Genomic DNA, 16,616 nt, shown 5'->3' on the forward strand with positions numbered 1-16,616 from the left:
CATCCGTTTCAACGTCCTTGTACGATTCAAGTTCCTTGTCAATCATTTGGTCAAGATCTTCTTCACTCATTTCATACTCTGTTGTCACTTTCACTTCATGCGAGGCCACTGGCGATGGAAATGTTCTTAATTGCTTACTTTCAGTAACTTCTAGTGTGGCAGAGGAGGTTGACTTTCCGAATGTATTAGTTATAACAAAACTAAATGTCCCTTCATGGTATATAGTGGGATAGTAGATGGTTAGTGTGGTTTCATTGAATTTGGTGACAACATCAATGTCTGGGTTTTGACCGATTGGTTGGTAATCTTTGTGCCAAGTGACAATTGGTTGAGGGTCTCCCCGAAAATGACATTTAAAGTCTGTCATCTCTCCCCTCTTTACTTTCATGGATGATATTTCTCTCACAAAGATAGGTATGGACGTTTTTGGTGAAGTCTTATCAACTTCATTTGTCCTCTGAGGCATGTCCATTTGGTGAAGGTTTTCTTTCGAGCTGGATTGTTTTGCATCTTTTGATAGCAATTCTATGTTTTCTTCTTTCCTCTCTGCGGTCCTCATAGCCACTTTTTCATTGTGTCTCAAGTCAGATTCCCAATTGGAAGGCCGTACTGCACCAACTTCAGCTTGAAAGCTATGCTGACCAATGTGATGTTCTCTCAAAGGTGAACTGCATCTCCCAGGTGATGCTTCTCTACCAGGTTCTTTCACAGGTGATCGACCTCTGTCAGGTGAGTGTTCTCTGCCAGGGGAGGGCTCTCTACAAGGTGACGTTTCTCTAACTGTTGAGGGCCCTCTCACAGGTGAGTGAGACCCAAGTGACATTTGATGAAACTTCTTGACATGATGAGAAACAGGTTCATAAGAAGGACCTTCACTGGCATCATCTCCACTGACATCAGTTCTCCTATGATGGTGTTGTGAAAGTTCAGCCATTGCCCGATCTTCTTGAGAGACATGCTGACCAATGTGATGTTGTCTAATAAATGAGGGTTCTTTCACAGGTGAGCATTCTTTCACAGGTGACCGTTTTTTCACAGGTTCATTAGAGGAACCATTATGAGGTCCACGGGCATCGGTTTTCTTTGGGTGTTGTGAATGTTCAGCCAAAGCCCAGTTGGACTCTAATTCAACAGCTTCTTCTTGTTCGGTGAGAACGTCTTCTTGACATTTTAAGATGCACTGAGCCAAAGCTTCCTCTTCGCTCACAAAATACTCACTTTCGGTCTGCAGCCTTGTTTCATCAACAACGGTTTGTGGAGGAGGGGGCCATTGGAAACTTTCATCTCTGAAATCATGATGGACATCCTTACTCTGGGACTTTTCCTTTGCCGTTCTTTCCGGTGAAGATCTTCTTCTTCTTTCATCTCTGTAGTCATGAGGGGCATGCTCACACAGAAACCTTTCCTTTGTTGTCTTTTCTGGAGAAGGCCTTCTTGGGCCTTCATGGGCTCTAGCATCATGGAGAATCATTTCCTTTGTTGGCTTTTCTGGAGAAGACTTTCTTCTTATATCGCTGTATTCACGAGGGACATCCTCAGTCAGGAACTTTTCATTTGTTGTCTTTTCTGGTGAAGACCTGTCATATCTGTATTCAGGAGGGATATCATTCTCAGTAAGGACATGTTCCTTTACAGACTTTTCTTGTGAGGACCTTCTCTCATCTCTGAAACCACGAGGAACATCCTCAGTCAGGAACTTTTCATAGTCTGTCTTTTCTGGGGAAGGCTTTCTTCTTCTTGTTGAATCTGCCTCAGAGTGAGCGTTTGATCCAAAAGTAATGCCTTCAGCAGCCATTTTTGACTCAGTCCCTTTTCTAGCGATATATGGTGAGTACTCTGCACCAACCCAATCAGAATCCAAGTCAACAGCTATCTCCTGCTCAGTCAAGATGTCTTGCTGCCATTTAATGACTCGATGTGCCAGAGCCTCTTCCTCACTCCCAAATGTTTCACATTCGCTCTTTAATTCATAAATATTTTCCAGGGATAAGTGGGTCTCTTCCCGGGATAAAAGACACTGCTCTTCTCGTGTTTTCTTTGGACTGGCACACATCTCTTTTGGGGAACGGGACAAATTCTGTTCAGTTTCATTCTTCAATACGGAAATATTTTCCTGGGATAAGCGGAGCTCTTCACGGGATAAGTGAAGTCCTTCCTTTGTTTCCTTCTCACTGGCCCGCCTTTCTCTTGGGGAACGGGACAAATTCTGTTCAGGTTCGCTCTTCAACCCATAAATATTTTCCTGGGACAAATGGTGCTCTTCTCCTGTTTTCTTCTCTTTGGCACTCCTGTCTTTTGATTGGGAAAGTGAAAAATTCTGGAAAGGGGATATATTTTCCCGGGATAAACTGACCTTTTCCAGGGATAAATGGTGCTCTTCCCAAGTTTCCTCACTACTCTGTGCACAACTCTTTTTCAGAGAACTGGGCAAATGTTGGAAAGGTAATGCCTCAGTTTCTGTTGCAGTTTTTCTCTCTACCTCCTCACCATACATATTGGCAGGCCTCTCTTTTGGGGAATTCAATCCATGAATATTTTTATGTGATACAGTGTTCTCTTCTCCTGTTTTCTTCTCACTGGCACTCTCCTCTTTGGTTTGGGAAAGGCTCAAATTCTGTTCTGTTCCCCTCTTTAATCCATACAACTTTTCCCGGGTTAAGCAGACCTTTTCCAGGGATAGATGATGCTCTTCACAAGATTTCTCATCACTGACACTGACAGTTTCTGTGTCTGTTTCTCTCTCTACCTCCTCACCATATATATGGATTTCGGATTGCGTGCATGGCAAATCCCTTGCCTTCGAATGGTCTGTTTCATGCTTAAACTGTTCTTCTTGGTCAATCTGCATTCCCTTTTGCCATTTTCTAATCCGCAAGGCTAAAAGTTTATCTTCACATTCACTCTCAATGTTCTCATACAGGCTTTCTGCAGAGCTGGGTTGTTTTTCAAATTGTTCTTCAGTGCTCTTCACAGTATCCTCTTGTGTATTAATCGTCTTACTGGAAAATATTTCCTTCAGTGGTTTGATTGGGCTGGATTTGGAAAATTCATCCATTGCAGCAATGTTTGGAGATCTCCTTGTTTCAGCACAAGCTAAGACAAACGGCCCTTCCATCTTTGTCTTCAAGTCTTCAGACAACCGAGTTTGATTTCCTAAATAGTCCTCACCTTGATTTTCTAAGTCCTCACCTATCCTATGTTCGAATCCTAACTCATGTTGATGTTCCCCTGGAGTAAGGACCATTTTATCCATATGTGTTTCAGAGACTCTTTCATCAAAGTATTTTTCATTTCCTGTCGCTGGTAGATCACCTCTTAACATTTGAATGGCCCTAGTTTGAGACTGAGGTTCAATGAATGCCTCACACGGGGCTGTGTTGATTAAGCACTATGTGTGGGAATTCTGTCATATCTACCATAGAATTTGGCAGACACTTGATCGTTTCTAACGTTTCTTTCAAAAGGTCAAGCATGCTGCAAGTCTCCGGGTAAGGAGACAGGCTTCTTGACCTTTAATCGACAACATAATCTGCAAAGCTGGTTTCACTCGCGTTTGATGATGACATTGTGGACATAGAGAGCCTCTTTTTTCGTTTGACTGCATTTTGTAACAGGCCAAGCTTGGCTTTTACCTCTCCGTGGAGGCTTTCTGTGTCGCTGAATATATCACTGCACCTATCACTGAACATGTCGCTGAATCTGCCAGTGTGTCTGTCACAGTAGATATAACTGTATCTGTCGTTAAACCTTTCAGACCTACTAAACCTTTCTCCACCAAATATAGAAGGTGGAGAGCGGGCTCGTTCAGATGCTGTTTCATTCAGATTAGTTTCTTTATCTTTCCCTCTTGTTGGTGATAAGCTTCTGAAGTACAAGGTGCGAACTGGTGCATCCTTAGATCTGGATCTGCCACTAGGTTTGGACTTTTTATCAAATGGAGACCCAACACATCTCAGGTCAACCCTGAATTTTCTCTCCTTTTTTTGATCAAGCAACCGTGAAGTCTAGTTGACCGTCTAACATGGCTTAGATAATTGCCATGTTCTTCCCTCAATGACACCAGAAGTGATGCTATGAACTCTGCAGACCCCTCTGTGTTAATAACCATTACTTTGTAACTGCCGGAGTCTTTGTCTTATACTATCAATGACTAAACTAGTCACATGCATGTGCATAGTGCTCTCTGTACGTATTCTATGACAGCGTTCTTTCTGAATCGGTCTATTGTCATGAAACCATATTATGGTTGGGGTTGGGAAAGCTACCAATCTGCATCTAACCACAGCAGGTTCCCCCTCTAGAACATTCTGGAACTTCAGCTTTTTTGTAAAAGATGGCTTGATGGATGAATTGTTGGCTTGATCCAAGTTCTCCTCCGTGTCTGAAAAGGCTCCGCGCATCTGCCCTCTGTTCTCCCGAAACTCAGTCCTTTTATTATAAAACAACTCTAAAAAAAAATTAAAAAAAGATAACAAAATCAAATTTTTGAAATGAATATTAATGGAAATATTAATTACATGCAGCAAGTCACAAAGCCATGAAAAACAATTTCACTCACCATATTTTTTCGAAGAAACGCAAGACTTGATTCTTTTTTAAAGATTCTGACACGAAAATTGCTGGATGTTTTGTTCCTTCTTCTGTGGACATTTCTTCAGAACATACATTTCTTAAAAGGCATAATTATTGCAAAATAAGTGGATTTGTTTTTTTAAATAAGCATGCTTTCGCTTTACTTAGTGTGTGCTTTAGCATCAAAAACATTTTGTCCGCTTGCATGAAGTGTGAACATTCAGAAATCACTTATAAATATGCTCAGGTTCATGTCATTCAACTAAGGGATTGAGGAAGTACATTTCAGTAATAAAGAGTATAAATGAGTCTTACCTTTGACTTCTTGCTCAATGGTTGTTTCAATCTCTTCCTTCATATGGGTTACTGTAAAGGAAATCAAGAGTTACTGTCAGCTAAGACAATATTTTAAGATGATGATGGGTAATAATTCCCTCCCATTTTAGCTTAATTTCTTACTCTGTATGTGAGAGCCTAATTAAAAAAGCTTCAAGAAAAAGATACTGGACTGATCCATCTATAATTTTGAGATTGCTCATTTCAAGGAGCAATATTGGACTTAATGCTTAGCTCAGATGTCATTTCCTTGAAGTGACATCCTGCTGGACAAAAATGCTTTTCACAGGTTATGCTAACTATTTTAACTCAAACTCCTTCACTGATTACAATCATTTGAACATGTTTCCACTTTGATGGTACAGCGGTACAAACAAACAAAGCAGTTTGACAGTTGGATTCAACTCCAGATAGTATAGGCTAAAACATGCACAGTACACAGAGATATCGCTGGGAGGGATTTCACAACCAAGGACAGCAAGGAGCGAGAAAGAGGAATGATAGAAGGAGAATGTACTACCTACTCAAGCTGCAAGGAGAGCAAGGAGTGACAGAGAATAATGAAAAGAAGAAAATGTATTCTACTGAAGCATCTAGGTATTATAACTAAAGAAGTGACTAACATATTTGTACTATTCTATTTTAAATTGTGAGGTTAAATTGTGAGGTTAGTAAACTAAAATATGGGAAAGAAAGGTTTCTTTCAAGAAGAAGCAAGTCATTTGGATAGTTTAATGAGAGGTGTTGGTTGGAGAAACGACATTCGTGAAATTGAATAGATTATTAATTACACTATGTGGTAAAATAACCGGCTAATTTGAGGTACATAACAAGTTACCTTCTTCTTTGGTTACTGCAAGGGTTGCTGTGCACACCGTCTCTCCAGCGTTATTGGTTGCTTTGGAAGTGTATTGGCCAGCATGCTCAGAGAAAGCATCAACTATAGTTAGTGTGGTGGTGTTTGTCATCTCATCAAAATGAAAGACAATATCTTTGGTAGGCTTAATTGTCTGCTGGTTATGATACCAGCTAATCTCTGGCTTTGGCATGCTGGATACACAAGCATGGAACCTGGCCACTTCACCATGCTGAACCACACAGCTCTCTATTAGGTGAATAAAAGTGGGCCTTTGTGCAATTTGCTCCTTCTTTACACTTGACAAGCTTGTTGAAAGACTGGTTGAGACAGGCCTTTGAGAATCGGATGTAATATCCATAATTTGTTTTTGCCCTGAAAGGAAGCATGTTCAATGAATTGAGTATTAGCATTTTTATGGAATGGACACAGATACACATATCCATGTTGTATATTTCTAGTGAAAGAAATAAAAAGTACATCTTAATTTAAGAGATACTGCAAATCATATTATATATTGAATATACACTGTATTTCTAGTGAAAATATGTATTGTTTGACTACTTGTGATCAACCTATGCATTCTAGGCTTAGATCGAAACAACATCAAAATAACTCAATAGGAAACCATGTGGTTACAGAAAGGTATGCACACTCACCATCAAGTTTCAAATGTGCAGAGCATGTGACCATTCCTGCTGGGTTTCTGGCAACACAGGTGTATTCCCCCTCATCCTTGGGGTACACTCTGGTGATCTCCAGCTGGCAGGTGTCATCAAACGTAGACATCCTGAAGAAGTTTGACTGCTTAATTTCCTTCTCACCACGGAACCAGGACATCTTCAGAGCTACGAATGGAGAAGAGAGGATTGTATTTAAAATTAGATTATTACTTTTTTGATGATCAAATGTTTTTATTTATTAATAATAATTGTGAGCAAACATTAATATATACATACAAAATGAAGTAAAAGTATATTATTCTTAAAAATTACTGTCTGATAAATTAGCTCTGTCTGATGAATGTCTATGACTGAAACATCACTGTATGTTTTTAACTATGGATTTATAATAAACTTTATTTTTTATAAAGTAGAGGGTCTCATGCCTCACCTTCTAATGCAACAAGGACAATAACACCTACACTACCGGTCAAAAGTTTTAGAACACCTACTCATTCAAGGGTTTTTCTTTATTTTTTACTATTTTTTACATTATATAATAATAGTGAAGACATCAAAACTATGAAATAACACATATGGAATCATGTAGTAACCAAAAAAGGGTTAAACAAATCAAAATATATTTTATATCTGAGATTCTTCAAATAGCCACCCTTTGCCTTGATGACAGCTTTGCACACTCTTGGCATTCTCTCAACAAGATTCATGAGGTAGTCACCTGGAATGCATTTCAAGTAACAGGTGTGCTTCTTAAAAGTTAATTTGTGGAATTTCTATCCTTAATGTGTTTGAGCCAATCAGTTGTGTTGTGACAAGGTAGGGTTGGTATACAGAAAATAGCCCTATTTGGTAAACGACCAAGTCCATATTATGGCAAGAACAGCTCAAATAAGCAAAGAGAAATGATAGTCCATCATTACTTTAAGACATGAAGGTCAGTCAATACAGAACATTTCAATAACTTGTGTGTAAATAAAAGTGCTGTCGCAAAAACCATCAAGCGCTATGATGAAACTGGCTCTCATGAGGACCACCACAGGAATGGAAGACCCAGAGTTACCTCTGCTGCAGAGGATAAATTCATTCGAGTTACCAGCCTCAGAAATTGCAGCCCAAATAAATGCTTCACAGAGTTCAAGTACCAGACATATCTCAACATTAACTGTTCAGAGGAGACTGTGTGAATCAGGCCTTCATGGTCGAATTGCTGCAAAGAAACCACTACTAAAGGACACCAATAAGAAGAAGAGACTTGCTTGGGCCAAGAAACACGAGCAATGGACAATAGACCGGTGGAAATCTGTCCTTTGGTCTGGAGTCCAAATTTGAGATTTTTGGTTCCAACCACTGCGTGAGACGCAGTGTATTTCCCACCGTAAAGCATGGAGGAGGAGGTGTTATGGTGTGGGGGTGCTTTGCTGGTGACACTGTCTGTGATTTATTTAGAATTCAAGGTACACTTAACCAGCATGGCTACCACAGCATTCTGCAGCGATATGCCATCCCATCTGGTTTGGGCTTAGTGGGATTATCATTTGTTTTTCAACAGGACAATGACCCAACACCTCCAGGCTGTGTAAGGGCTGTTTTACCAAGAAGGAGAGTGATGGAGTGATGCATCAGATGACCTGGCCTCCACAATCCCCCGACCTCAACCAAATTGAGATGGTTTGGGATGAGTCAGACCGCAGAGTGAAGGAAAAGCAGCCAACAAGTGATCAGCATATGTGGGAACTCCTTCAAGACTGTTGGAAAAGCATTCCAGGTGAAGCTGGTTGAGAGAATGCCAAGTGTGTGCAAAGCTGTCATCAAGGCAAAGGGTGGATATTTGAAGAATCTCAAATATAATATATTTTGATTTGTTTAACACTTCTTTGGTCACTACATGATTCCATATGTGTTATTTCATAGTTTTGATGTCTTCACTATTATTCTACAATTAAGAAAATAGTAAAAATAAAGAAAAACCCTTGAATGAGTAGGTGTCTAAAACTTTTGACCGGTAGTGTAATAAGAGGTCTACTTCCACAATTATAACTATTACAATTATGAATTCAATTCCAGGAATTGACTAAATGACTTTTTATTCCAACTCATCCCAACAATGTACTGTGCAAAATACCTTCTCCAGTAACTTTGCACTGGAATCTGACAGACTCTCCCTCAGTTGTTGAGGTGTGGCTGATTGGTGAGACAATGGTAGGTGGGGACAGAGGAGCTCCAGTTATAGGAGAAACTACTTCTGAGACTGAAATGAAAATGAATTAGCAAAATTAGCAGTTATTTATATGTGCGGTAATATCTTCTGAGACTAAACAAAGACATCATGGGCATCTTAGCCCTCTTCAAAATGTTGATACGATAACATAATCATATAAGGAATAAATGACATTTGCATGAATGGTATACCTTTACAACTAGCTTTTGACAACAAATGGTCTTCTGTTATGTCATAATTTTCTTTGACTTGGCATTATTATCACACAAAAATGTAATGGTTACCTTTGACATTCAGTGCAGCTGAACTGGTGTCAACACCACCCTCATTCTTGGCCTCACACTTGTAGACGGCTACGTCCTCTGGGAACACTTCAATGAGCAGCAGACAGTGCTCATTCCCATCACGCAGGAACTTGCAGTTGAAGCCAGGGGAGAGAGCCTGAGAGTTCTTGTACCAGAACACCTGGGGCTGGGGGACGCCAGTCACTTCCACAGAGAAGCGAGCAGATTTACCGGACTCCACAGACAGGGGCTGCATGTGGTTAATGATCTGAGGTGGCTCAGGGACTAAATGAAAATGAAGAAAATAACTCAATATAAATTGTATGAAGAAAGATGGAACACTGAGGAATAGACCATTGTCATCATCACTTTGAATCCAGCTGTTAAAAAATGTCATGCTGTATGTATTATCTATCCAGTCCATACTTACTATGCTGCTACTCTGGTAGCTCTGATCCAAGATGGCGTAGTAGTGCGGTCGTGTACTCTGTTGTGTGTCCGTGTAAATAGCCTGTTTTTTCTTTTTTTTGTCTTTTGTTGTATATAATCCCCTATCACACTTTTCAGCCTTCTACTAAATATACTTTCCTGCAACCCACCTCACTCAATGTGGAACGGATTCTATTATTTACTTACCTTTTATCTAGAATCTCCAGTTGAAAGTAGCTAGCCAGCTAACTAGCTACTTGCTATTAGCCACCGTTAGCGGTTTTCACCCAAAACATCGGATTTTCTGCCGGAATAACTGAATCACTGGACCTTAACACCGGATCGCAACCAGCTAGCCGCAATCGAATGGATGTTGCTGTTGGCTAATCACCACTGCCCCCGAAGCAAGCACCAGTTAGCCTTGAGCTAGCCTCGAGCCAGGCCCATATCCCGGCTATCTACCTCTCTGTCTACCGGACGGGAGTAGCCAGTTTTTTCACCATTGTCTGTGGCCTGCACTACCTACCAGCCAGCTCTAGCCTGGACTATTATCGGCCAGTCTGCACAGCGCGTTATCGACCCAGAACATATCGGATTTCCTGCTGGAATCACTGAATCACTGGACCTTTAACACCGGATCATCGCAACTAGCTAGCTGCAACCGAATGGATGTTGTGGTTGGCTAATCAGCCTTGAGCTAGCCTCGAGTCAGGCCCATCTCCCGGCTATCTACCTCTCTGTCAACCGGACGGGACCTCCTAGTGTCGACACGGAGCCCCGCCGATGCATCACGACTGGTCTGCCGATGTAATCCCGTTGCTAGCCCCGGCCCGCTAGTACACGCAATTCAACAGCCGTGCTTCCTGATCGCCTGTGCTGTAGCACCAATTCGAACTGCTCTCGGACTCACATTGCTGTTCACTGGACCTTATGATCACTCAGCTGCACAGCTGATGCCTGCTGGACTGTTCCTTTACACGTGTTGTAACTTTAATGGGTTACAGAGTTAATGTTTAAGTTAATTCATTGAGCTGTATCTAAAGATATTTTCTTTACAGTTATTTACATATGTCATTGTATTAGAAGTTGTGTGTTGGAGATTGAGAGAAGTACATACATACTTTGTTGTATTGGTTAGTATTGAATTACTCTTTTGACTGCAAGTTCCAGAATGCCTGGCGACCAAGGGGAGAGAAAAAAAGGCTCCAGTTATGTCAAGTGTCAAGTGATTATCCTGACTTTTCGCTAGCAACTTAGCTTTCATTTCAAACCCGATGTCCCGAGTCATTACTTTGAAGATAGTTATTCTATATTTTGGTGCCGAAACCCGGGAAAAGTATGAGCTGCGACGAAGATTGTAGGGATGAAGCGGCTGAAATGGCTGAGGAGGAACGTCGGCATGAAGCAGAAAGAATGAGACGAAAGCGGGGTACCATTCGAGGTGCCACAACACGGATTTTGAATCAGATTGACGTGGAAATAACCCAGTCAAATTCGCATACAGATCACTTGAGTACATTGTTGGAATTGCTATCAGCTAAGGAGGACAGCTTGTTTGAACTTGATCATGGAATTGAACAGTTAACGCCATTGGACGGATTGGAGGTGGAGATTGCAAGCACGGAGGATTACAAAGAGCGCGTTATCATGCTGAAGAGCCATGCACAACGAGTGATAAAGAAAAAACAGGACCTCAATCCACTACCAGCACGGGTGAGTGACGCTAACTCAAACAGATCACAGAGACAATCAGTAAGGCTACCAAAGTTGATTATTGAGAAATTCTATTGAGATGTCAGTATGTGGCAGGAGTTTGGAACCAGGATGAGACCGCTATTCACAACAATGATACACTGTGTAATAAAGAGAAGTTTACCTATCTGAAAACATATCTCACTGGACCAGCTGCAAAGGCAGTAGCAGGACTGATGTTAACAGACAGTAACTATGACGATGCAATCGCTCTGCTCAAGAGCAGATTTGGAAGGAAAGATCTTGTGATTAGTGCTCACATGTCAAAGCTGCTGAATCTCACTCCTGTGAAGAAATCCTCTGACCTAAATGCATTGAGGCAACTATATGATGAATGTGAAATTCAGATTAGGAGCTTGGAATCACTGGGTGTAGTGTCAGAAACCCATGGAAGCCTACTATGCCCAATCTTACTGCAGATGATTCCAGAGGACATAGCTCTTGACTATAGTCGTCAGAGGGGAGTAGATGATGAATGGAAGGTGGCTGAGATCATCAGTTTCCTACAGAAGGAGGTTCAGAGCAGGGAGAGAGTGCTACAAATGACAAGATCATGCAACCAACAGAAAGAGAGCAAACCATGGAACAAGTCATGCTCCTCCAATGAAATGACAACAAAAAGACCCAACATGCCATCTGCTGCGGCTCTGCATACAGCCAGCCAGAAGGAACAAAACGGTCTATTCTGTGACAGTGCAGATCACAAATCAGAAAACTGCCCTGACCACAATATTGCTACACGCAAAGAGAGTATGTTTAGGACAGAAACACATAGCAAAATTCTGTAGGGTTAAAGATGTGTCATGTGCAACATGTGGAAGCAGACATCACATTGCTGTGTGTACCGGTAAGAGGAGTGAGGTGCAACCCCCTACTGTTTCTGCAGATGCTGTTGTTTCCTCAGTTATTCCCCATTCAGTGAAGATGAAACCAGATGGACAGAACACTGTGTTGCTACAAACAGCAAAGGCATGGGTAGAAGGCCCATCAGGCAGGAAGATAGCTCGTTGCTTACTAGATGGAGGCAGTCAGAGAAGCTTCATACATGAAAACCTTGTGAAGGGCTTGAAGCTACCAGTAATCAGACAAGAGGCACTCACTCTTCACACGTTTGGCTCCTCTGCTCCAGCAATGTCGCAACGCAACACAGTGAAAGTCATCTTGGAGAATGTATGGGATAAACAGCAGAGAATAGAGATAGAGGCAATTGAAACCTCACAAGTGTGCACAGCTGTGATGAAGGTTCCTGGTGAACAGATTCAACATGAGCTCAATAGAAAGGGACTGCAGCTCGCAGACTTTCCAGGAGATGACAATGATCCTGAACTCTCTGTCCTGATAGGAGCGGACTACTACTGGCAGATAGTATCAGGCAGAGTGGAGCGACTGACGGAGACGCTGGTTGCTTTAGAGAGCACCTTTGGATGGTCGGTGCAGGGACCCATGTCCATGTCAAGTGTCGCCGAGGCAACCTGCAAGTTCATCCCACTTGATGAAGACACACTAGTCTCCAAACTACTGCATGCATTCTGGGAGCTTGAGTCTCTGGGTATTATAAGCGAGAAAGCACAGAACCCAGAGGAAAACAAGGCTCTACAGAGGTTTGAGGAAACAACCACCTTCAAAGATGGGCAATACCACGTGGAGTTGCCATGGAAACGAGAACTGCCAGAACTCCAAGACAACTATAGAATCGCCAAGAAACGGTTTGAAGGTCTGAACAAAAGACTGAAGAAGGATGTGACGTTGTACAGCAGATACAATGAAGTCGTAGAGGACTGCTTACAACAGGATATGGCAGAGGACGTGCCCAAGGACAACGCATCAAGCGCAGACAACGTAAAATACTACTTACCTCACCATGCAGTACTCCGAGAAGATAAGGTGACGACAAAACTGAGAGTGGTGTTTGATGCCTCATCCCATGAAGATGGCTGTCCATCCCTCAATGACTGTCTACTCACAGGACCGAACCTGAATCCGGATCTGCTCAGCGTTCTGATAAAGTTCAGACTACATGAGATCGCATTCATGGCAGACATCAAGAAGGCTTTCCTGCAGATATCCCTAGCAGAGAGAGACAGAGACGCCGTGAGATTTCTATGGCTCACAGGCCCACCAAGGGGAGAAAATGAAGAGGAGCTGCGTGTGCTGAGGATGAAAATAGTGGTATTTGGAGCTTCCCCAAGTCCATTCTTGCTGGCAGCTACAATCAGGAAGCACCTGAAACAATATGAAACAGAACAACCAGAAGTTGTAGAGATACTGAGAGAGTCACTCTATGTAGACGACTTCATTGCAAGTTCACGCAATGTTGAAGAGGCTTACCTTGTGACTACAACTGCAAGGCGAATGCTGTCGATTGCAGGCATGGACCTCTGCAAGTGGATGACCAACTCTCCTGAATTGAAAACAAAATGGGAGGAGAGTACGACAACTGACCACCCGTTGACGCTAGAAACACAAGGAGTAGTGCTGAAGGTTTAGTGTGGAGACCGGAAACAGATGACTTTGTGTTTGACCTCAGGCCGCTACTGAGAAAAGAAAACACAAAGAGAAGTGTTCTGCAGTCGTCTGCACGTATTTTCGACCCTCTTGGTTTCCTGACCCCCTTCACCATCAGGATCAAGTGCATGTTCCAGGAAATGTGGGAGAGGGGACTCTCAACTGGGACGAACAATTACCACCTGATCTGAGACGAGATTGGCAACAGTGGTGTTCGGAACTACCCTAGTTACACCAGCTCACCATACCAAGGTGGTACAGAACAGACATGCGGCCACAGAATAGTCACACCCTGAAACTACACGTGTTCTGTGATGCAAGTGAAAGGGCTTACAGTGCAGTAGCTTACTTGCAAAGTGAATCACAAGACAGGGAAACAACAAGTCTAGTCGCATCCAAGTCCAGGGTAGCCCCACTCAAGAAAATTACGCTGCCACGCCTGGAGCTCATGGGAGCTGTGATTGGAGCGAGACTAGCAAACAACCTGATGAACACACTGAAAATGGAAGAAAAACAGATCAAAATGTGGACAGACTCGATGATCGCGCTGCATTGGATTTGCAGCTCAGCTCAGAAATGGAAACAGTCCTTGACCAATCCAGAGTCATGGTCACATATTGAGGGTAAAACTAATCCAGCTGACCTCCCTACAAGAGGACAAACTGTTCGAAACTTGACACAGAATGGAATGGACCCAGAATTCTGACATCACCCAATCATTCCGAGGAGACTGATGATAACAAGGTTCCAGAAGAGGTAAACACAGAACTCAAGTCCAGTTGCAAGGTTACTGTACAACTCGCAGCAAACAGCACAGGCATCACTGAACCTGTGTTGGAGCTTGAAAGGTACAGCAAACTGAAAAGAGTGTTCAGAGTCACCGCCTGGATAAAAAGATTAATAGCCAACGCTCGTACAAACATAAAGATGCAAGGTGAACTGACTGCTGACGAACTGTTCGATGCAGAAAAGTACTGGATTAAGGTAACACAACAACAGAGTTTCGGACAGGAGATCAAACTACTGAAGGCAGGAAAAAGCCTAAACAATGACTGTAAAATCAGAGAACTGAAACCGTTCTTGGACGAACACGAACTACTCAGTGTAGGAGGAAGACTGCAACAGTCCAACTTCACATTCAGAGAGCAGCACCCATGGGTTCTGCCCAACAAGTACAGATATTCAGAAATGCTGATACAGTACCACCATGAGAAGGTGATGCATTATGGAACAAGAGACACTCTAGTACAAATCAGAGAGCGATACTGGATCTTGCGTGCTAGGCAGCTAGTCAAAAGCACAGTGGCAAGATGTATAGTGTGCAAGAGATTCAAGGCAAGGGCCGGACAGCAGGTCTCTGCACCTTTACCAAAAGACAGAATAACTGAATCCCCACCATTCGAAGTCACAGGTGTGGATTTTGCAGGACCGCTCTATGTGAAAGAAAATGGTTCTGTGAAGAAGTCATACATTGCACTGTTCACTTGTGCTGTAACCAGAGCAGTGCATTTGGAACTGGTCTCAGATCAGTCAACAGAGACATTCCTGTTAGCTCTAAAAATATGAATCTCAAGGAGAGGATTATGCAAGGTAATCTACTCAGACAAGGCAAAAACGTTCAAGAGAGCTGATCAGGACTTGAAAGAGCTGTGGAAGGCAATCAAAGAGCCCCAACTCTTGGCGTTCTTCTCAGAAGGGGGCATCACCTGGAGGTTCATCGCCGAACGAGCAGCCTGGTGGGGCGGATTCTGGAAAAGACTCGTCAGGTCAGTGAAAACATGCCTACGAAAGGTTCTTGGGAGAGCTTCACTCAAATTTGAAGAGATGTGCACAGTCCTGACAGAGGTTGAAGCTATCCTAAATTCTAGGCCTCTGACCTTCGTGCATAATGAAGTGGATGAACCACAACCCCTGACCCCAGCACACTTCCTGGTGGGTAAAAGACTAACTTCTTTGCCTCCAAAGCCATTTCCAGCTGACACTCAGCACCCAATGCTAAACAAGGAGGAAATGACACGCAGATGGAAGCACAGGCAGAGAATTGTGACCAGTTTCTGGAACAGTTGGCGAAGAGACTACTTGCTGGATCTAAAGTCAGCACACCGTTTACATTTGCACACACTGTATATATATTTATTTCTGTTGTATTTTTGACTTTGTTTTGTTTTACCCCATATGTAACTCTGTGTTGTTGTTTTTATCGCACTGCTTTGCTTTATCTTGGCCAGGTCGCAGTTGTAAATGAGAACTTGTTCTCAACTGGCTTACCTGGTTAAATAAAGGTGAAATAAAAAAATAAAAAAATAAACACCGCTGTGACAAGCCGCAGCCCACCCCGCTGAAAGCAGGTGACGTTGTACTCATTGGAGAAGATAACACACCCAGACAAACCTGGAAACTAGGAAAGATTGAGGAACTGTTTCCAGGCCGAGATGGCCTAGTTAGGTCATCTTCAGTTCGTACTGCTTCAGGGACTTTGTTGAGGAGACCTATTCAGTATTCAAATACTGCCTAGAGATTTAGATGAACACAGTTGTTCATCGGGGGGAGGATGTTGTAACTTTAATGGGTTACAGAGTTAATGTTTAAATTAATTCATTGAGCTGTATCTAAAGATATTTTCTTTACAGTTATTTACATATGTCATTGTATTAGAATTTGTGTGTTGGAGATTGAGAGAAGTACATACAATACTTTGTTGTATTGGTTAGTATTGAATTACTCTTTTGTCTGCAAGTTCCAGAATGCCTGGCGACCGAGGGGAGAGAAAAAAAGGCTCCAGTTATGTCAAGTGTCAAGTGATTATCCTGACTTTTCGCTAGCATTTTACTTTTATTGTTTTATAGAATCTAAAGTTGTTAAATGTAACGTGAACAAGTATTATTACTAAAAGAAGCTTTCATTTCAAACCCGACGTCCCGAGTCATTACTTTGAAGATAGTTATTCTATAACACGGTACCCTGTCCTGTTTTATCTTTTT

General features: G+C 42.3%; 1 protein-coding gene across 1 annotated transcript in view; it reads right to left on the minus strand.

The window, feature by feature from the left end:
- Window positions 1-16,616, minus strand: part of LOC311128752 (titin-like) — a gene marked incomplete at both ends in the record, with an annotated part of 197,807 nt that overhangs the window by 149,990 nt on the left and 31,201 nt on the right. The window contains 2 exon segments of the mRNA XM_084161001.1: window positions 4,888-4,938; window positions 8,950-9,234. Of these exon segments, the coding sequence (XP_084017127.1) occupies window positions 4,888-4,938; window positions 8,950-9,234 (336 nt within the window).

This window comes from Coregonus lavaretus (genome assembly GCF_964263955.1).
Source record: "Coregonus lavaretus genome assembly, chromosome: 5".
Classification (NCBI taxonomy): Eukaryota; Metazoa; Chordata; class Actinopteri; order Salmoniformes; family Salmonidae; genus Coregonus; species Coregonus lavaretus.